General features: G+C 43.6%; 2 protein-coding genes and 1 long non-coding RNA gene across 3 annotated transcripts; 1 reads left to right on the top strand and 2 right to left on the bottom strand.

Moving 5' to 3' along the window:
• The first annotated feature begins 593 nt into the window (after positions 1-593).
• Positions 594-8,901, top strand: LOC136771462 (nuclear factor 7, brain). Its single transcript, XM_066723787.1, has 6 exons — positions 594-1,555; positions 3,219-3,314; positions 5,534-5,767; positions 6,113-6,204; positions 6,947-7,062; positions 7,622-8,901. Exons 1-6 carry the CDS (start codon positions 1,364-1,366, stop codon positions 8,152-8,154), a joined length of 1,263 nt encoding a protein of 420 aa, XP_066579884.1. The 5' UTR covers positions 594-1,363; the 3' UTR covers positions 8,155-8,901.
• Positions 8,902-11,969: 3,068 nt separating this feature from the next.
• LOC136771463 (uncharacterized) lies at positions 11,970-14,069 on the bottom strand. Its single transcript, XR_010822321.1, has 3 exons — positions 13,822-14,069; positions 13,367-13,678; positions 11,970-13,145 (listed from the first exon to the last, which is right to left on the bottom strand). It is a non-coding gene; the product is annotated as an uncharacterized LOC136771463 (long non-coding RNA).
• A 3,825-nt stretch (positions 14,070-17,894) lies between these two features.
• On the bottom strand, positions 17,895-19,918 carry LOC136772068 (GTPase IMAP family member 7-like). The gene is made up of 2 exons (XM_066724760.1): positions 19,885-19,918; positions 17,895-18,742 (listed from the first exon to the last, which is right to left on the bottom strand). Exons 1-2 carry the CDS (start codon positions 19,916-19,918, stop codon positions 17,895-17,897), a joined length of 882 nt encoding a protein of 293 aa, XP_066580857.1.
• Positions 19,919-20,500: the final 582 nt, after the last annotated feature.

Raw genomic sequence — 20,500 nt, 5'->3', positions numbered from 1 at the left:
ATGGTATATTTCTGGCTCCAGAAAAGTTTCATTTTTAGCACAGAGGCAACAGAGCATCAGCAGACTGACTTGTGCAGTAAGTTTTCTTTTGTTTAACATGATAGCTTTGGTATTTAGTATTTTAATTAACTTTCAAATCATGCATGCAATGGATTTGTATTAGATTGCTTTAAATTGATCCTTCTTTCTAATTACAAAACAACATGGTCGTTAAGTGTGTTTTTCCATGAACTGCATATTGGTTGCAGAATGTACGAAATGTCCATGAATATATTAGTTCAAGTAGTACATTAGTATTGGATCAGTTCAGTTTATTTTTGGTGGGGAGGATTACCTGTGGAATGAAGTGAAATAATGTGAATGAACCAAACACAACAAACATGGTGCTGGAATTCAATATTGTATGTTTGATGATAATGCAGATTATTATTTTTGTAATTATTTTTGTCCACAGTGTCTCATTTTCATCAAAGCATTGTTGCAGAGACCCAAAGTTGTAATGCAGCAATTTATATTATGTATATATATTCACTAAACAATGCAGTTTAATAAATAGTTTATTTATTCGGCACTCCTACACACCCTCCTCACTCCCCCCTGCAGCACTAATTCACAGCCAGTGTGCTGCCCTTATATGCGGTTGATGAGTGCAGGTGTTTTAGCTGTGTCATGTGACTGGAGGGGAGGGCAGTTTTCCGTGTCCTCTGTAGCTGAAAATGGGAGAAGATGGAGTCACTTCAAGAAGAAAGTTGTTTTATTTAGTTCCCAAAACTGTCTTTGAGCACTACATCTGGGTTCTGGTAAAGGCAGCAGAAGACATCCCATATGTTCCCAGTTTCGTATGTGGTAGAAACATTACAGAATAATCTTGTTACCAGATGACGGATCAAAGGTTTCTTTTTCTGATCACTTGCACCATTTTAATTTGCTTTTTTTTAAAGTTTTTTCACTGTAGCACTATGTATTGATCCATACAGAGAGCACAGTTTAAGGTAAAAGAAGGCCAGCACCATGACATGCTTCAGATGCACTGCACTGGTGTTGATTACACGGCAAAAGTCCTCATGAGTTTGAAACTGTGGGAAGCAACACTCTGCCACAGTGTCGGGACAGTGAACCACTCCCCACGACAACAGAAACCGAAAGAGAAGGCGATTTGTGTCATTTCCCGTGAAGACCCTCTGCTCCATGGCCTCCTCCGCCCTGCTCAGAGAGCTGCAGTGCCCGCTGTGTCTGAGTCTGAGTCTTCTGTCGCCGCTGCATCCAGACCCTCCTGGCCTCCGACACGACAGCGCCCCTGTGCCCGCAGTGCAGAGCCCCCATCACCCGGAGGGCCTTCACCGTCAACCGGGTCCTGAGGAACATGGCCGACGCGGCGAGAGAGGAGCAGCAGAGACGCCGCAGACACGGAGAGCTGCGCTGCCCGGAGCACGACGAGAGGCTGAAGCTGCTGTGCGAGACGGACCGGCAGCTGGTGTGTCTGGTCTGCCGAGACAGCGAGGCCCACAGCGGGCACGTCTTCAGACCGGTGCAGGAGGCGGCGCGGAGCTGCCAGGTGAGTCTGTCAGTTCAAATGTATCAAAAACTGTTACTGTAATTCCATAGAATAGGTAGTAAACTGTTATTTCTGCCAGATTGGAAGGACAGGGCGATGCGTTAACTCTTGAGAAGCGGTTTTTAGGTATTTTCTCTCCAATTCAGTCTTTCCACAGTGCAATGCATGGCGATTCTGTATTTGTCCGCAGACGTACTTATTACTCTTTTAGTTTTGCTGTGAGAAGAAGGGAAAAATCCAAATGGTAAGTGACTTGGTCAAAAAAGCATTTATAGCAGAAATGCACCTGCGCATACACATTGTGACAGTTTTGAAACAAATAAGGCGGGGGTGTCAGACTCCAGTCCAGGGGGTGTTGTGGAAGTGTCTGCTGGGTTTTGATCCAACGCACTCGGCTCCTTAATTGGTCTAATTAAACAATTAAATTGATTAATTGAAATCTTCTTTCCAGACTCTGAAATGCTTTGTGGGTTCAGGGTTTTTAGTCATCAACACAATGTAAGGTGTCAGCTATAAAAAATAAACTATTACATTTTTAGGTAAGCCTACCTGAGTCAATAATATTTTTAATTAAGTAATTTATAGCTCCCGTTGGAACACAAACCAGCAGACATGTTGCCCTCCAGGACTGAAGTATGATGTAAGGTTTTCTTCGCACATGTTGAGCAAATCCGAACTCCGTCGAATACTAAACCAAACGAATTCGAATTAGTAGCACATATCTGTGTACCATCGCAACACGCACATGCGAAGTCAGTCCGCATGCTATTTCACAGGGAAGGGATGATGTGATTGTTACAGATAGGGCTGTGTGCTGTCGCAGCGCCCCACACTTTCAACCCCATGCTTCTAATTCTAAATATGTACAATCATTCATGTATATAAAACATTTCCTTGCGCGGTGTATTTGTATGTAATAATCGGAATAAATAATAAAGCCCGATTATTAACATAACAATTCATATAAAACCTGCGTGCAGCAGCCGCTCCTTCTTATTCTACAAGTACACCACGAGCATCCGCACTTCCCAGTTAAACCCCTGCATCAACTCCCCCGTGATGCAGAGCGGCTTGTGATTTTGAAATGTAATGTACAACTACTAGCCTAAACTACGTGCAAGTAGTAAAGTGACTAGTAATAGTGGTATTAGATGCATGTTTTGCATCTGAACAATTCATTCAAAATGTCTGAAGACTCATGCAATTGTTAATTTGAACAGTGACATAATCGTAATAAAAGTACTCCATTAAATTCAATTTTAGGACTATGACAAATACAAAATGCCCATCAACCTACAACTAAATACGCTATGACCGCATTCGACGGATTTAATGCTTTAAAATCCACATTGGATGGATGTGGATTTCTGTCCGCTCCGTTACATCCCTATTATTATTATTATTATTATTATTATTAGTAGTAGTAGTAGTAGTAGTAGTAGTAGTAGTAGTAGTATTTATTTATTAATAGATGCCCTTATCCAGGGCAACGTACACAATATTAGAGCAGTATAAAACATTAGACAATATTTTTCCACAACTACTGGCTTTTTATAAGCTGTAATGTTCATTTTAATTCCTTACTTGGGTTTTGATCTCCTGCTGCATATATTCTTTGCTTTAACACTGATGTAAACATGCTGTAACATTTTCTCTTCCGCAGGCACAGCTGCGAGGCGCTCTGCAGTTTCTCTCTGAGGACAGTGCAGCTGTGGAAGGCCTGGCCAGCGAGCAAACAGCACAGATCGACAGCACCAGAGTGAGTGTGTCTGCACCGGGGCACCACAGTGTGTCACCCCTCTCTGGAGCTGGTAGAGCGCACAACCTCCTGTACAAACTGCCCACATCGGGGCAGCGGCAGCATCGCAGGGGTAGCAAGGGCGACTATGGGAACAGGGCCAGACTCTGTTAGGGACAGTTTACTGTTAGGGGCAAAATTACTGCCATTTGCCAGAGACAATAATGGGAGGGTGGGAGTATATTTTAGATTTCTGTCACCAGACCCACTGGCTGTTAGCTCCAGCTCTGCATCAGGGGCTGGTCTTTTGCTGTAGCGGTTTATCGCTGTGCTGATGAGGCTGTGTGGAGCAGGCAGGTGCTGGGCGGTGTGTATGAAATGGTGGCTGAACTCAGGGGCTATACGGGTCAGTCTGGCAGCCCGGCCAGACCACTCTCGGATTTACCCCGTTTCCTCTGGCGGATGCTTCTGGGTTCTTAAATTAGTGTTTCCACTGGCTTAAGCATACGGAAGCGTCCAGGTTTTGTGGACAGTTAACTATCTGCTGCCAGACGTGGCCGTAAACATCCGTCACGACAACTAAGGAAATGCTTCGCTTTCAGAAGCGGAGATGTGTGCTTGACTTGTAGACAGACAGGGAAGACGCTGTAGATACATTATGAAGTGCTGTGTGGATTCACAAAAAAAAATGTTTTGTCTTATAGCAGCATGGAGTGAAGTCCACATACAGAACCAATTAGCCTACAGTTAATATCCAAGTGTATTAAAAACTTGCCGAACATGGATTTCATAGGACACCGGTGACTTTTAAAAATAAACTGAAGGATAATAATCGGATCAGATTTTATAAATATTTTATTAACAACTGGATGGTGTGTCAGGCTGTGGATGGTGTGCAGGTCTGGTGCTCCACAGTGACCATGACCATAAACACGATTTAGTTAACATGTGCCCATTTACAAGTTAAATTAATGAATAAATAAATAAGCATGATGTGTCTTTCATCTGCTGCAGTAAGTTTCCTTGGCTGACCACTGCATCTACGGTCCTCAGCATTGCCCATTTCTTTGTGTTTCTTCAAAAGAGCTTGGACAGCACATCTGGAAACCCCTGTCTGCCTTGAAATGTCTGCCTGGGAGAGACCTTGCTGATGCAGTAGAACTACCTTGTGTTTTGTTGCTGTGCTCAGTCTTGCCATGGTGAATGACTTTTGACAGTAAACTGTCTTCAGCAGCCACACCCTGTTAGCTGAGTTTGGCTGTTCCTCACCCAGTTTTATTCCTCCTACACAGCGGTTTCTGTTTCAGTTAATGATTGTTTCAACCTACATATTGAATTGATGATCGTTAGCACCTTTTTGGTATAACTGTTAAATCATACACCTCACTACACCGATCAGCCATAACATTATGAGCACTGACAGGTGAAGTGAATAACACTGATAATCTCGTTATCATGGCACCTGTCAGTGGGTGGGATATATTAGGCAGCAAGTGAACATTTTGTCCTCAAAGTTGATGTGTTAGAAGCAGGAAAAATGGGCAGCGTAAGGATCTGAACGACTTTGACAAGGGCCACATTGTGATGGCTAGACGACTGGGTCAGAGCATCTCCAAAACTGCAGCTCTTGTGGGGTGTTCCCGGTCTGCAGTGGTCAGTACCTATCAAAAGTGGTCCAAGGAAGGAAAAGCGGTGAACCGGCGACAGGGTCATGGGCGGCCAAGGCTCATTGATGCATGTGGGGAGCGAAGGCTGGCCCGTGTGGTCCGATCCAACAGACGAGCTACTGTAGCTCAAATTGCTGAAAAAGTGAATGCTGGTTCTGATAGAAAGGTGTCAGAACACACAGTGCTTCACAGTTTGTTGCGTATGGGGCTGCGTAGCCGCAGACCAGTCAGGGTGCCCATCCTGACCCCTGTCCACTGCTGAAAGCGCCTACAATGGGCACGTGAGCCTCAGAACTGGACCACGGAGCAATGGAAGAAGGTGGCCTGGTCTGATGAATCACGAGTTCAAGGTGTTGACTTGGCCTCCAAATTCCCCAGATCTCAATCCAATCGAGCATCTGTGGGATGTGCTGGACAAACAAGTCCAAATATATACATACATACACACACCACTCTGGAAAAAAATTAAGAGACCTCTCCAAATTCAGAAATCAATGTTAAGTGGTCTCTTAATTTTTTGTTGTTGTTGTCAGTCACAGCTCATTACCCTGCTGCTGTGCTCTCTGGCTGCAGGGGAAATCCAGACAGCTGTTGGCGCAGATCGGGGCTCAGTTTGCGGAGCTGCATGAATTCCTGCGGCGCAGAGAGGAGGAGGTGAAGAGGGATCTGCAGCAAGCAGAGCAGGAAGATCTGCAGGCCATGCAGAAGAACCTGCCACAGATCGAGACAGCGCTGAGAGAAAGCAGAGCGAAAGAGAGGGCTCTGCAGTGCGGACTGGACATCCCTGAGCCGGACAACTTTCTACTGGTATAAACCATCGCACTGGGAGCAGGACCAGTGCCACACCCACTAATGTCTACTGACCATAATGTCATCTTTCAATATGAATATTCAGTAGTTTGACTCTCTATGACATCTGTGCAGCAGCAGTACAGCCTGTCGGAGGTTTGTACAGAGTCCGTTCTCTATAGGGGGTGTGTACTGTGTCAGGGCTCTCTGTAGGGGGTGTGTACAGTGTCGGGGATCTCTCTATAGGGGGGGGTGTATGGTGTCATCTAGTTCGATGGTGTGTTGGTTTTGCCAGCGTCTGCTTCAGTCTGGAACTCCCTGAGGTCTGAGCTCCTAGTTGTATGATGTTGTGTGTCTTCACAGTGGTGGTGTGACAAGGGGGCCACTACAGTGGACGGGCTGAAGAAGGAAATGCCACGATCAGCCAGGGATACTGAGGGAGTGGTGGAGGCAGTGTGAGTATGAGACTGAATCAGTTTAAATTTTATTTTTATCCTTCAAGGATATGACGAAACAAGATCATACAGAAAGTAAGAAAAGGAAATAAAACATTTGATTTGGTTCCTTCTCACTTTTACTTCTTCACTCGGATCTCGAATCCCCCCGCTCTGCTCACTGTATAGAAGTTCTTCTTGTTTTCAGAGCTAACTGCATTCATCTGTACCTTAACAGCATTATAATTCCTCAGGTCCTTATTATGTTGTTGAACACTAAGTAGGAATAAAGAGTTAACTGCACACTTAATAGAATGTGTGTTTAAGTATATGTAAGTGTGCTATAAGCACACAAAGTGAAATACAGTATACGTGTAGTGCACTTCAGTGAACTTCAGAAGGCTATCTTCTGGGTTGTTGATCGTGTTGTGGCTTTATGTACCCAGACATGTATTTGCTTAAAATGTTCTACATCCACTGTGTGCATCTGTATTTCATCATTTGTGAGTGAATATAAAAATATGTTATGAATCAGTTATTGATGGTAGACAATGAGAGCTCCTGATATTGCTTAATTTCAACTGCATAGATGTGTTCCCTGTATAGCTTTTATATTGATCAAGAGTCGCTCTGTGATCCAGCCCATCCCCAGCAGCGCTCGCCACTTCTGCCTTGTTCACCACCTCGCCAGCGGGGGCTTTGCCATCACCTGGGGGCCCTTCAGCACAGGGACATCATGAGGAGCTTCTGGTTTGTTTTCCAGGTATAAGTCCAGGCTGCAGTCTCTGCGTGTCACCCCAGGCTCTCTGACCCTCGAGCCTTACGAGACTCACTTGCAGTTTTTCATCTGGAAGGAGATGCTGAAAGTCATCAAACCAGGTGTGCATTCACTGCTCTTCATCTGCTGGTTATCATAAGCGACTCTTTATTGGGTGCTAATCCAAGAGCGAGGAGAGGCCCTGCTGTCAAGACTCACTCACGGTCAATGTAATTCATCCCAATAGAGAGAGAGACTGTAGCACTGGTGAGGACCTTCTCCTTGTTGGTGTCCACTGAGGACCTGTTACACTGTCATACTGTCTAGTGTCCTGGGTGTGGCGGTGCAAACAGCAGCCCCCCCACTGTCTCCCAGCTCTCTGGATCTCTGTCTCTGGTCGTGTCATGAGCAATCACACCTGTGTGGGCACTTCACTAACACAGCCTCCTCCTGCGTCCGCTGTAATTGACCCCTCATAAATAGTTGTACATTTGGTAAATAGTATATGTGATGTGCAAAGTGTATACAATTATACAAGTTTAGGTGAACTTTTAATTAATCTATGCATGTAAAACTTGTATCCCTAAAGCATTTGTGAAACATACTGATGTGTAAATTAGGCTATTTATTATTATTATTATTATTACTACATTCTTAGAGACTATTTTAATTTCTCTACAGTTCCTGAGCGCTTGACAGTACCTTCCAGTTATGGTCTGAAAGTGTCCAGCGATGGATCAAGTGTCAGGCATGATGACAGACATTACACTGAACCCAAACAAGAGGATCACCGGCGCAGCTCAAACAGCCAGAATACCTTCACCTCTGGGTGCCACTACTGGGAGGTGGAGGTGGGGGGGAAGAGTGACTGGGAGCTGGGAATTGAGATTGATCCAGATCATGAAAAAAGGAAAACATGGTTTTCAATGATATTTAACAGGCGCAGGCCCCTGGTTTTGGCTCATGTTCATGGCAATGGCTACAAGATCAGAAAGGAGTCTGAAATCATTCCCATAAGCCCTGACTGCAGCCCTAGGAGGATCGGGGTGTACCTGGACTGTGAGAGATACCAGGTTTCCTTCTACAATGCAGACAGCATGTCTTGTATGCACAGCACAGGGTTTGGTCCATTTAAAAGCATTTTAGCACAATTCTCCCCAGGGCTGTACCTCAATGGAAAGAATTGCGCCCCACTGACAGTGTGCTGGTACTGATGGGCTGATCTGGGCTCTGGGTCTCAGTTACCTGCATCACTATCACTGCTGGATTAACAGCATATACTCAGACAAATAGTCTGTACCTTATTAATGATCGTCAGTCTTTCACTGATTCTTGATTGATGGGTTCTTATCCATGATTATTCTCGTTTTATACTGATCCCTCATTGATCAGTGCTGACGTGATTCTCACACTCTGCTACACACTAACAGACTCACACAACACACATGGGATTTAAGATGCTGTTGGCTAGAGGAAGCTCTTTGTCACTGTTTATTATTAAGTGTAATGTCAGTAGAAAAAGAAAGGGAGCACAATTACTAACATTGTGGCCGTAGATGTGGCCAGCATTTCTAATTCAATAAAATACATCCCTGCAAAAACAATTACACTTATTCAGCTATTATATTTGTAAAGGCATCCAAATCGGAGGAATTTTATTGAGAAGAAAACAATTAAAGCACTTGATTGATTGATTCAAAACTATTACCCTTCATTACAATTGGAGGTTGAACTATTACGTGCAGTACATTTGAATTTTTCACATCATTTAGATCTATTCATAAACATTATAACCCTACATATTACATTACAATTGAACTCTCTAACCAACTGAACAACATATAATGTAATTATATAAATAATAAATATGTATCTGCAGTTTGCCTGTTTTTTTCCACCATGAATCATTATAATAAATGTAGAGTCCCAATGAAAAAATAAGAAAAGTTGAAGCACATCAAGCAATAAGACTGTTCTGATCTTTATACTCCAAACTCACTGTCTGGTGCTTTTCAATCCAAGCACATGTTTAAGTGCCAATATGGATTCAGCCCTTATTAAGCTGACTTTATCTATTCAGTTATTTATTGTACTCTGCCCCGGGGTCTCAGAGGGATCCTGGTTCAGGTCTGTTGTTGCTCAAACACTGAGCACTCAGATCTCTGTTCAGGATTTCTAAAAAACATTCAGCGGGTCAGCGATTAATGATACACAGACACAAGTGGGCCCTATATTAAGTGCTCCAGCATCACTGAGAATTAGTCATGTAGTTTAATTCTAGACACCTGGGCATTGAACCTGGATGCCCTGTGTGGGTTCAGAACAGAGCCTTTGGGTCTAGGTTATTCTGTTTTATTGTAGGAAAATACTTTATTAAGGTGTGTGTGAGAGAGAGAGGAAGAGAGAGAGTGTGTGTCTTAACATGTAAGTAGTTCTGCCAATGAGCTCGGTTGGAATTAAAATGGAGGACAGTTTTGTCACAGGTGCTTGATTCACTCTGCTCTGTATTCATTGAAATATGTGGGTCAGAAGATACATTTTCACAAAACAATATCTCTGCTCTCTCCTGGCACAGCATTGGTATCCATTCGATTAAAACTACTCTGTTCTCCTGAATGTCAGTGTCAGTAAATGCAGCTTTTCTTTTCCCTGTGCGTGAGTCAGACCTGTGTCTGAAACAAGAAGAATAATGTCAAGATATTCCAGGTTTCACGTAGTGAGACTCAGTGTCACTGTTTTCCAGTGTAATTACATTTCTCCACTTCACCCTCCACCCAGTCTTTTCCAGGAAGTATTAAAGATCACCATGTCTGGCCTTCAGGTGCATCCCTCCACCTCCCCATTGTGCCCCTCTGTTGCTCTTTCTGCCTTGTGTTGCTCTGTGGATCTGTCTCAGGACCTGAACAGCCCTCTGCCAGGTGAGTCAACTTTCCAGTATAATAGTAGTAACTATACATTCTATAAAATGTTTACTATGTTGTTTCAGATCGCACCCCTATGTGTCTGTAGTCGCTGTGGCTCTGCTCTGTAGTCTGTACAAGAAGACAAGGCTGCTCACCTGCTGGACGGCTTCTCCATATCAGCTGTATTTGTCCACCTGATAATGGGTGTCAAAAACAGTACTGAGACACTCCCAGTCAGAGCTCATATATTCGCCTATACAAGAACAATAATTACTCTTATTATAACATCATACTGTAACAAAGGTTAAACTGTAATGCGGCCTATTAAAGCATGGTTGTAAAAATGAAATGTTATTTAACTATAAACTTAATTCACTGTAATATTTGTTTGATTCTTCAGTCTGATTGTCAAAATGCAACATTTTATTCATATATGTATAAGGTCACGCAGGAAACTAATATAAGCCATATCAACAGTGCTTTTGCTGAAGCACTGGAGCAGAGGAGACTACGTGGGGACTTGATCCAAGTCTTCAAAATCATGAAAGGCATCGACCACATCAAACCAGAGGAGCTTTTCCAGATCAGCAGGGACACACGCACCCGGGGACACAAATGGAAATTGGGCTTCAAGGCATTCAAGACAGAAAACAGGAGACACTTCTTCACACAGAGAGGCGTCACAATCTGAACTACCTCCTTAGATCCTATCCAGTCTGTTTTTGAATGTTCCCAAACTTTCAGCTTCTACCACATCGCTGGGGAGTTTGTTCAGATTGTGACGCCTCTCTGTGTGAAGAAGTGTCTCCTGTTTTCTGTCTTGAATGCCTTGAAGCCTAGCCAGTCTCCAGACCTTAATCCCATAGAAAATCTGTGGAGGGAGCTGAAGGTTGGAGTTGCCAAACGTCGGCCTCAAAACCTTAATGACTTGGAGAGGATCTGCAAAGAGGATTGGGACAAAATCCCTCCTGAGATGTGTGCAAACCTGGTGGCCAACTACAAGAAACGTCTGACCTCTGTGATTGCCAACAAGGGTTTTGCCACCAAGTACTAAGTCGAAGGGCCCCCTCATCGCTTCCCATGGCTTCTCCTACCACTTCTACGCTGATGATGCCCAGATCTTCCTGTCTTTTCCCTCTTCTGACCCTCTCATCCCCTCATGCATCTCTTCCTGCTTGTCTGCCATTTCCGCCTGGATGCACTCGCACCACCTCAAGCTCAACCTCTCCAAATCAGATCTCCTCTTTTTCCCCCACTCTTCCTCACCTTCTGCTGACCTCCCCATCTCGATCCCCTTGGAATCCACCACACTCTCTCCTTCTTCTTCCGCTAAAAATCTAGGAGTCACCCTCGATCCTGCGCTCTCCTACTCACAGCACATCACCAAGCTGACGCGCACCTGCAGATTCTTCCTGAGCAACATACGCCGGATCCGTCCCTTCCTCACCGACTACTCAACTCAGCTACTCGTCCACTCCCTGGTCCTCTCCCGCCTGGACTACTACAACTCCCTCCTGGCCGGCCTGCCTGCATCCACTACCCGCCGCTCCAGCTCATCCAGAACTCTGCGGCTCGTCTGGTGTCTCTCTGCCCGATTCACACGCTACTCCACACTGTTGCCTCTATAATGAATGCACTAGTTTCTACATCAGGTCTGAGGCTGCAGCTCTTGTGAAGTCAACCTGCTTTTCCTCTTTCTACCCAGAAGGCTGTTCCTGATGAGAACTGCAGGGTTGACAGGAACTGCTGTGACCAGACACCACTGATTTTGAACACCAGAGCAAACCACAGCACTACTGTTTGTGACACGGGGAGGAAGATATGATCTGGGGACAGGGCTCCCTCTGCTGGAGATGTCTGATACTGCAAGGGGCTGTGGGTTGTGATTGAGAGGGAGTGTCACTGTAATGAAAGGACATTACAATTTAAATGTGGTCTTACATTTGAACTAAACAGTTCAGCGATAATTTGAAAAGTGTGTTAAGAGTACATTCTGTGCTGTTCATGTGAAACAACCCAGAGGATGCCAAACAACCCTCTAAAATCATGAAAGAAATGTAGGCAAACAAATACATAATTGTATTATAATTGGAACACTTTACCATTACACCTTTATTATGACTGTGTGAGCAGCATTGCATTATTAAGTAAACTAGAAAACAACAGCTCATAGTAATCACAAATATTTCTCACATGCAAATTTAAGGAGTTCAAGCATCTGTATCCTTCCCTAGTTTTAAGTCTATCATGCATTGCTGTTTATTCTGATTCTGCTGTACATTTACATGTGATTAGTCTGCATTTGATTTGATTAATTACAAGAACAAATTAATTTAAACCACAAAACAAAGGGGGGCATTAAACATTAAGAAAATACTATTTATAATGTTTCATCAGGTCTGAAAGGGATGAAGTGAAGATGTGAGAAAGTGAACTCTGTCCCAGATCAGTATCCATATAGTGGACCTGTTAATCTGCTTCTTTACAGGATTTGGTTTTAATTATCTCTGTAATTAATTAATAGTTTATCAACCAGTTCAGTTGCATTATTTGGGAGCCTGTTATTACAGCTCCAGTATATCAACACACTGTCTGAAAGGTTCCCATCCTAGGGTACTTCTACGATATTTGACAATGTGTTGGTTCATGTTCATCTTCCATTTCCTCCTCTTCCTCTGGTCTCTCTTTAACTGGGAACCTCTCAGTAGTGAAGTAGCCTCCTCCACGTTCTTGCACCAGCCTGTCAATCTTGTCCAGGAGCTCCTTCACCTGCCTGTTACTCCTGGTGTCTCTGTTGTTGAAGAGGTGATATCTGTCCCCACACTCTCCTATGAGCTTCTGGAGGTCAGGCTGGGTGTTATAAACAAACTGATGAATGCTCTGTCTTTTCAGCTCATCTCCATGTGTGAACAGGACTATGATGCGCTGTATGATTCTCTGGCCAAAATACCTCTTCAGTTGCTCTATCATCTTCTTCTCTCCCTCAGTAAACCGACCCACTTGGATCACCAGCAGGAACACATGGGGTCCTGGGGCAGCTAGACCCATACATCTTCTAATATGAGTCTCTGGATCAGTACAGTCTTCATCAGAGAAGTCTGGAGTGTCGATCACAGCAACACGTCTCCCATCAATCACAATCTTCTTCCTATCACACCGAGTCGTTAATGCCTGTGGACTGAGAGCTGATGGAAAAAGTTCTTTCCCCAGGATGGTGTTTCCAGCTGCACTCTTCCCTGTGCAAGTCTGACCCAGCAGCACTATCCTCAGAGCTGAATTTACAGGCTGCCATTTGTTCCCATCTGCGGAGTTTAAAATAGTATTTAGGTGATATTATCACTTCAATTATTACTATATTATACATAGGACTTTTGGTTTCTGGCATTTATTTTATTCAATTAAATCTTTATCCTTTGTGATAAATTATGAGAGAAGTCAAATGTATTTGGTTTTATGAAAAGTATTTATTTTAACTGTAAGCCAACCTGCTAATGAATAAATAATATAATGAATAAGCTCTTACCACAATTCTGAGTACCTGGATGACTTTTCTGTTCTTGATTCCAGTGTTTCTCCATTTCTGTCTTTTGTTTTTCAATTTTTCTACGAATCTGTTCCATTTCTTCTTTCAGGTGTTTTTCCATTTCTTTTCTCACTAGTTCTTTAATTTGTCTATTCAGGTTTTCCTCTGGTTCCTCCCTCAATGTTTCCTCCATTGGGAGCTGTTTATCTGTCTCTCTATTCTGCTCTTCCCACTTTTTCTTTGTGGTTTCTTCACATTGCACAGAGTGTTCTGGACTCTTGTGTTTGCTCCCAATCTCTGTATGACTGTGCTCTGCAACAAAAATACATAACCAGATATAATTCAATTACACTTCTCCCTCAGTATACCATCATCAGCATTGTAATGCTGGGACTCAGGTATGAGGAACCCAGGTGCAGAGATAAGGATGTCCAGGGACAGGCGAGGGTCAATACCAGCAAAGGCAATGTCAAGGAGAATCCGAAGGCGAGGTAGATAAGGCAGGCAAGGGTCAACGAGGAAGCGAACAGACTGGAAGGAAGAATTCAGGAATCGTAGGTCAAGGTACAAAAGAAGGACAAAGAATAGGCAATAGGAAACACTGAGAATAGCAACTGGAAAGAAGACTATGTGACCAAGGGGTTTATATACAGGGCAGGAGAAGGAAGGTAATAGGTGCTGGGCAGTGCTGAGCGAATGGGAGCTGAGGGAGGTGAGAGAGAGGGCACTGGGTTTTGAGGAATGTGGAAGAACAGGTACATGGGGTTAGACATGACATGACAAGTACATGGTTGTAACGATGACCTCTGGTGGCGAGCTGGAGAAGTGCGGAGGGAAACCGTGACAACTATCTTAGACATTAAGTGGGTTCAGTATTTTAAGGGTGGGGGGGTAGTTGTAGAGAGAGACAGACAGCAAAAGTGACAAAATTAGCAATGTGTTAGAGTGGTGTAATAAAGTGAGACAGTATAAAGAATGACATAATTTGCATATAAATATAAACCATGTGTGGTGTGTAGATTGATCAATTTTGATTTGGGAGCTATGGAATTTAGATGGCTTGACAAGACAAGTGCTGTCTCTAGTTGCCGGCTTTATGAACATTCATCAGCACACAAGAACAGAACACAAAGGACAATTTACAGTGGCTTTCAAAAGTATTCACCCCCTTTGGACATTTCCACATTTCATTGTGTTACAACATGAAATCAGAATGGATTTAATCAGGAGTTGATCAGTGTCAAAAACACAGAAAATATCCATCATGTCAAAGTGAACAATATAATCTGCAAATTGTTCTAAATTAATTACAAATACAAAACAGAAAATACTTGAATGCATAAGTAATCACGCCCTTTGCTATGACACACCTGATTGAACTGTACTGAAACCAATTGTCTTTAGAAGTCACGTAGTTGAATGGAGTCCACCTCCAATTAAGGTGTCATGTGATTTCAAGCTCCATCAAGTTTGGTGAACAACAATTTTCAACTCTTTCCACATATTCTCAATTGGATTGTGGTCTGGGCATTGAGTGGGCCACTCCAGGACATTGACCTTTTTGTTTTTAAGCTACTTCAGTGTGGCTTTAGCTGTATGTTTGGGGTCATTGTCTTGCAGGAAGATGAATATTCTCCCAAGTTCCATGTCTCTTGCAGACTTCAGCAGGTTTTCTTCCAGGATTTCTCTGTACTTTGCTGCATCCATGTTGTCATCTATCTTTACAAAGTTTCCAGGCCCTGACACAGAGAAGCATCCCCATAGCATGATGCTGCCACCACTATGCTTCATGGTAGGGAAGGTGTTGTCAGGATGATGTGCACTGTTAGGCTTGTGCCAAACATAGCGCTTAGTGTTGAGGCCAAAAAGCTCTATTTTGGTCTCATCAGACCATAGAATTGTAAGGACCAATACCGGGGATGACAGGAAAGGGTAGGATCCAAAAGCAGTATCAGGCAAACAGACTTGGCAACCATGGGACAGGCAATCAAAAAACAATGGGACTTGGCAAGAGGATTAATCGGGGTCACAGAAGGTAGGTTGAACAATCAGGCACACCAGGAAGTTGCAGAGTCATAGAACAGAGGGCTGGGGTCAATATACAGGGAAACTGGTTTAATGGCATTACTGCTTAGAAATGCTGCTGCAAGACTTTGCATCTTGTCAGGGGAACAACGTAATATATGTACAGGGTGTAATGATTGAATGAAATGGGAAACAGGTGGAGGAGATAAACAGGGGAATCCAGGATGATAATTGAATAATAAACTGATTGGAAGTTAATCAAAGGTTCTGGAATGGAATCTGAGGAAAGTGTGGCTCAGGTGCCCCGGCGAAACCAGGAATAGTCAGGGTGTAGGAGTTACAATCTTCCTCAGAGTCACTTATATGCCTTCTGACAAACTCTAGCTGAGATTTGATGTGAGTTTCTTTCTCTCTTATAAAGCCCAATTTTGTGAAGCACCCAGGCTATTGTTGCAGTAGCACTGTATCTCCCTGCCGTGGAAGACTGTAACTCTTTATAGTTGCCATAGGCCTCTTGGTGGCCTCCCTGACTAATGCCCTTCTCACAAGGATACTCAGTTTAGTAGGCAGATCCATAATCTCTCCATGTCTTACTAATGGACTTTACTAAGATCCGGGGGAAATTCAAGGCCTTGGAAATTTTCTTATATCCTACTCCTTACTTATGCCTTATGCGAAGGGGAAAGGGGTGTGTCAGCAGTTTCACGGCAGTGTGTTGATATTCCAGTGAGATGAGACACACAAAATAAAGGACGTGTGAGTTTAAGTATTTGAGAAGTCTGTCAGCTGTCATAACACAACAAACGGGACTTGAAAAGCAGAACAGAGATGATAAACAAGCTACTTACCTGAGACAGAGGACCAGACTGTGGGACATGATTCAAAGGACAACCAAAATGGAATCGGTGTTAGTTTAAACTACTGCGCATCTCAAAGTTGTGATGAGATGGAAAGCATTTCAGCAAATTATTTAAAAAAGTGCAATGTGTAAGCCAATAGCAGTATAAAAAAATAGCTCTAGAAAACAGAGTCAGTGTGTGAGCTGGTCTCCGTGTGGAGGTAAACCGGTAGGAGGAGCTGCTGGTCAATATTATATAGTGTTTCCAGAAAGCAGGAGAGATTCTTCCTCTTGACTTCCTTGTGTATTAATTACTGAAGTTATAATATATTATTTGTTTGTTCTAACTATCTCAATTTATCTTCAAGTGGCACTTAACCCACCTGATTCCACACTGCCTTCTGTTCAAAACACAATACATTGAAAGGAATTGTGAAGTTCAAAATTATTGTATCTGAAATGCATCCATTTCACGGCACTGATCAAACTGTGAACTGTGTGTAATGTACCGCAGGCATAGGAATAAGGGAACCCAGCTGCGGTGTTGGTGGGATCGACAATACAGGCAGGACAGGACAATCAAAGCAAGGCAAATATGTGGCCATGGTCACGGGCAAGGGTCAGGCGATCAGGCAAACAGGGGAAGAGCAAAGTCATGGTCGGGAAGTCAAGCGGGAGGTCAAGGATACACGGTTGATTCAAAGCTAAACAAGGCTCGGAGAGACTGCTCAGAAATGAAGTATACACTGAGAAAACTTTGCAATGATGGAGTGTTCGTGAGGGGTTTATATAGGGAGCAGAGAACCAGGTTGGAAGGTTGAGGATGAATGGGAGCTGGGGGTTTTCACAGGAGTGCATGGGGGTTTTCAGGAATGCTGATTGAAGGAAGGGAGCTGGGAGAAGTGACTGGTAAGGAAGGGTGAAGGTGACATCTAGTGGGGAAAAGTGGAAGTGCTAGATGGTGGTTGTGACACTGGGCACCTTTTAACTATCTGAGACGGAAGTAATTAAAAGGTATACTTACTGTGGTATGAAAAAGATACTGTAAACAATAAAAGAAAGAAGAATGTAAGTTTTGTGTAATGGCAGCTTTAATACCTATCAGACTGACTGTCCATTTCACACCAGTCATCAAACAAGCCTGGAGCAAAGAGAGTGAAGCCTGAACAGGGAGAGTCGGGTCTCCATGGCTGCAGAGTGACACTGTGATCTTAAACACATTAAACACCTGACAGGCTCCAAGGAGGAAGGAGATAGTAACTAAACAGTATTTAATGAAAATATACTATATAAAATAATATTACCAATATTAAGTTATAATTCCTTTCATCACTGGCTCCCTTCCAAAGAGATACATGCCTACCTTTCTCTCACGGCGTGAAAATTGTTGTGTTTTGCTACAGGCATTTGAGCACCCCCACCCTCTGCCCTCCACCTCTGATCTCGGTCATGTAGCTATTTCAGGGGAGCTGTACTGCTCTACGCTTGTGATGAAACACAACCTGTCTTATTGATTTTCTTTATTACTGAGTCTCTCACTCACTTCATCCTCTCCGCAATAGACCAGAGAGTCAGTGATACAGACTGAGAGGAGAGCCAGTGAGATCAGAGTCAGTGATACAGACTGAGAGGAGAGCCAGTGAGATCAGAGTCAGTGATACAGCATTAATCAGACTCACTGAGGGGAGGGAGGAGATCCAGACTGCTGCAACTCTTGACAGGTTGTGTGGATTCCTCTGTCTCTTTCTCCAGCTCCTCTTCCTTCAGTGTCTTTCTCATCTTCTCCTTCAGCTCCTCTTCTCTCCCGCTCCACTCCTCCTCCATCCTCAGTTTCAGCTCCTCTTCCCTTAGTCTGATCCTCTCTTCAGTCTCTCTGTATATTTGGCTGATGTCAGTAGTGAAGTGCCAGCCCCAGTTTCCTGCCACCATCTCCTCTATCTTGTCCAGCAGCTCTGTGACCTGAGTGCCGTCGCCCCTGTTGCTGTTGTTGAGAACATGATACCTGTTCCCACATTTCTCCACAAGCCGCTGGAGCTCCTCCCCTCCTCTCTCAATGCGCTGCTCAATGGTTGTGTCTCCCAGTCTGTCCCCCCCAGTGAACAGCACTATAGTGTGTCTCCAGACTGTCTCACTGAGGAGCTCCAGGTGTTCCTGCACTGATCTCCTCTCTCTCTCTGTGAATGAGTAACTCCACACAGGAATGGTCAGGAGGAGAGCGTGGGGTCCCGGGGGGCACAGAGACACACTGCGCACAATCTCCTGTTTGACCCGCTCTGGGGTCTCCTGTGCAGAACCACTCCTCCAGCCTGGTGTGTCGACCACAGTGACCTGCCTCCCGGCCACTTCACCCTGACTCTTCTCACTCTCCTCAGTCACTGGCCTACAGTTAAACGTCTCTCTGCCCAGGATGGTGTTTCCTGATGAACTCTTCCCAGCTAGTCCTTTACATCCCAGCAGGACAATCCTTAGCTCTAGGAGATGCTGTGTCTCACAGAAAGCAGTCTGTCTCTGTCCTGTTGGAGAGAAACAGTTTATATATCTCTTATGAAATTCAAATTCAGAAATTCTCTAACCCTCTCTTTCTGTGTCTCTTCATGTATTTGTTTTTATTGAATTCATTCATATGTGTTTATTACTTAATTTATTTGTAAGATTTTCTGTATTACATATTGAAGAGTCCACATAATCGAGAGAGAGAGATGTATTTTTAATTAAAAGGAATTTATTTACAATTTATCTCAAGAACAGTCTTAGAGAAGTTACAAAGTACAGGCACTTTTATGCAGACCAGACTGGAGAGAAAGATAACAGGCACGGTTTCTGCCTGACAACTGCTCGGGAAGACCTATAGTACTTATATTAAGACAGTACTTATAATATTAGTCTTTTTAATCCCCGTTAGATAGCACTTCACAGTTTTATTATGCGTCTTGCGTTCTTGATTGTTTTCCTCCTTGCTCCCTTTCCCGTAGCCCTTGACTGTAACCCTACATCTTGACAGCACTTAGCTTTCACCGTCCAGGATGTAGGACCTCACTAACTGTACTTGTGTAAATTGTAAATTGGAATTTGTAAAATGTATTATTTTTAATTGCTATGTTAATGTAAATTGATTTTGTAATGATTGATGCCTTGTACTTACTGTATTTTTGCACTTATGTTGTAAGTCGCCCTGGATAAGGGCGTCTGCCAAGAAATAAAAATAATTATGATAATAATAATATATATTACTAAATCGGGGGAAAATTGAAGTATAGGTAATGTTTAATATAAGGATGGGTTTGTACAATGTATCAAGCCAAAATCCTGGGTGAAAACTGATTCTTATCAGACACTGTTCTCTGGGTATCAGGGTTGAACTAGAGCACAGTACCGTAGCACAGTAAGACCAGTGACCTGGTTCACACAGACATACAGGGAAAGAAATGCAATTCTTCACATATGTTTTATTACTATGTGTACAGTGTGTAACTAGTGTTTTCCCTACAGTCCAGTCAGACAGTTTGCCCATCAGCTGTGTCTCAGTCCCTCTAATAACTCTCTCAGTGGGACTCTGAGCTCCTGCGCAGCAGACACTTTAACTTGGGGACGGGAGGACAGAGGGACAGTCTCTCCTGAGGGACACAGAGGACAGCAACACAGAGCAGTGACTCACCATCAAGGCAGGGGGACCCACCGCCGCTCGCCATCTCTCTCTCTGTCACAGTCGCTCCTCTCTCCCTCCAGAGGTCCCTGGTCTCTGGTCTCTCTCTCTGTTGCTGTGCTGCTCAGTGTCCGCTCTCCCTTCAGTCCTTATCTGGCCCCTTTGTGGCAAAGACAGCCCCAGCTGTCCAGAGGTTTAGTAATTAGTCTCTGTAGAAACCAGAGGAGCTAATGGTTCAGATCCAGGCGTTTCACTGGCTCCTCCAGATGTTCAGCCCAGCTGAGAACGAGTGTATTGATATATAAAATAATAATATTATTCCAGGGCTCTTGCAATACTGTATCGGGGAGGCTCCTCAGAGGAGGAAGGGGAGGACCATCCTCCTCAATGAAAATCATAAAAATAATTATTAATTTAATTTAAAATACTTTCAGTTCAATGCACCTCTACACAGTCTTTTCAGATTAACAATAACCTTATCCTCATCTAGTTTGTGGCCAGTGGGTGATTCTGCATAGTTTCATGGGTATGCTACTTGAAACTATTATTATTATTATTATTTGTATTTCTTGGCAGCAGACGCCCTTATCCAGGGCGACTTGCAACATAATACCTTGTAGATGCAGAG

This window comes from Amia ocellicauda, chromosome 15 (genome assembly GCF_036373705.1).
Source record: "Amia ocellicauda isolate fAmiCal2 chromosome 15, fAmiCal2.hap1, whole genome shotgun sequence".
NCBI classification, from domain to species: Eukaryota; Metazoa; Chordata; class Actinopteri; order Amiiformes; family Amiidae; genus Amia; species Amia ocellicauda.
This window is presented reverse-complemented; position numbering and strand designations above follow the sequence as displayed.

Excerpts from the sequence above, each read along its gene's own strand:
- LOC136771462 (XM_066723787.1), top strand. The coding sequence starts at position 1,364 with ATGGCCGACGCGGCGAGAGAGGAGCAGCAGAGACGCCGCAGACACGGA. Across the intron at positions 1,556-3,218 it reads AGGCGGCGCGGAGCTGCCAG|GCACAGCTGCGAGGCGCTCT; the intron begins GTGAGTCTGTCA and ends TCTCTTCCGCAG. Across the intron at positions 5,768-6,112 it reads AGCCGGACAACTTTCTACTG|TGGTGGTGTGACAAGGGGGC; the intron begins GTATAAACCATC and ends GTGTCTTCACAG.
- LOC136772068 (XM_066724760.1), bottom strand. The coding sequence starts at position 19,918 with ATGGCGAGCGGCGGTGGGTCCCCCTGCCTTGATG. Across the intron at positions 18,743-19,884 it reads TGGGTCCCCCTGCCTTGATG|GACAGAGACAGACTGCTTTC; the intron begins GTGAGTCACTGC and ends TCTCTCCAACAG.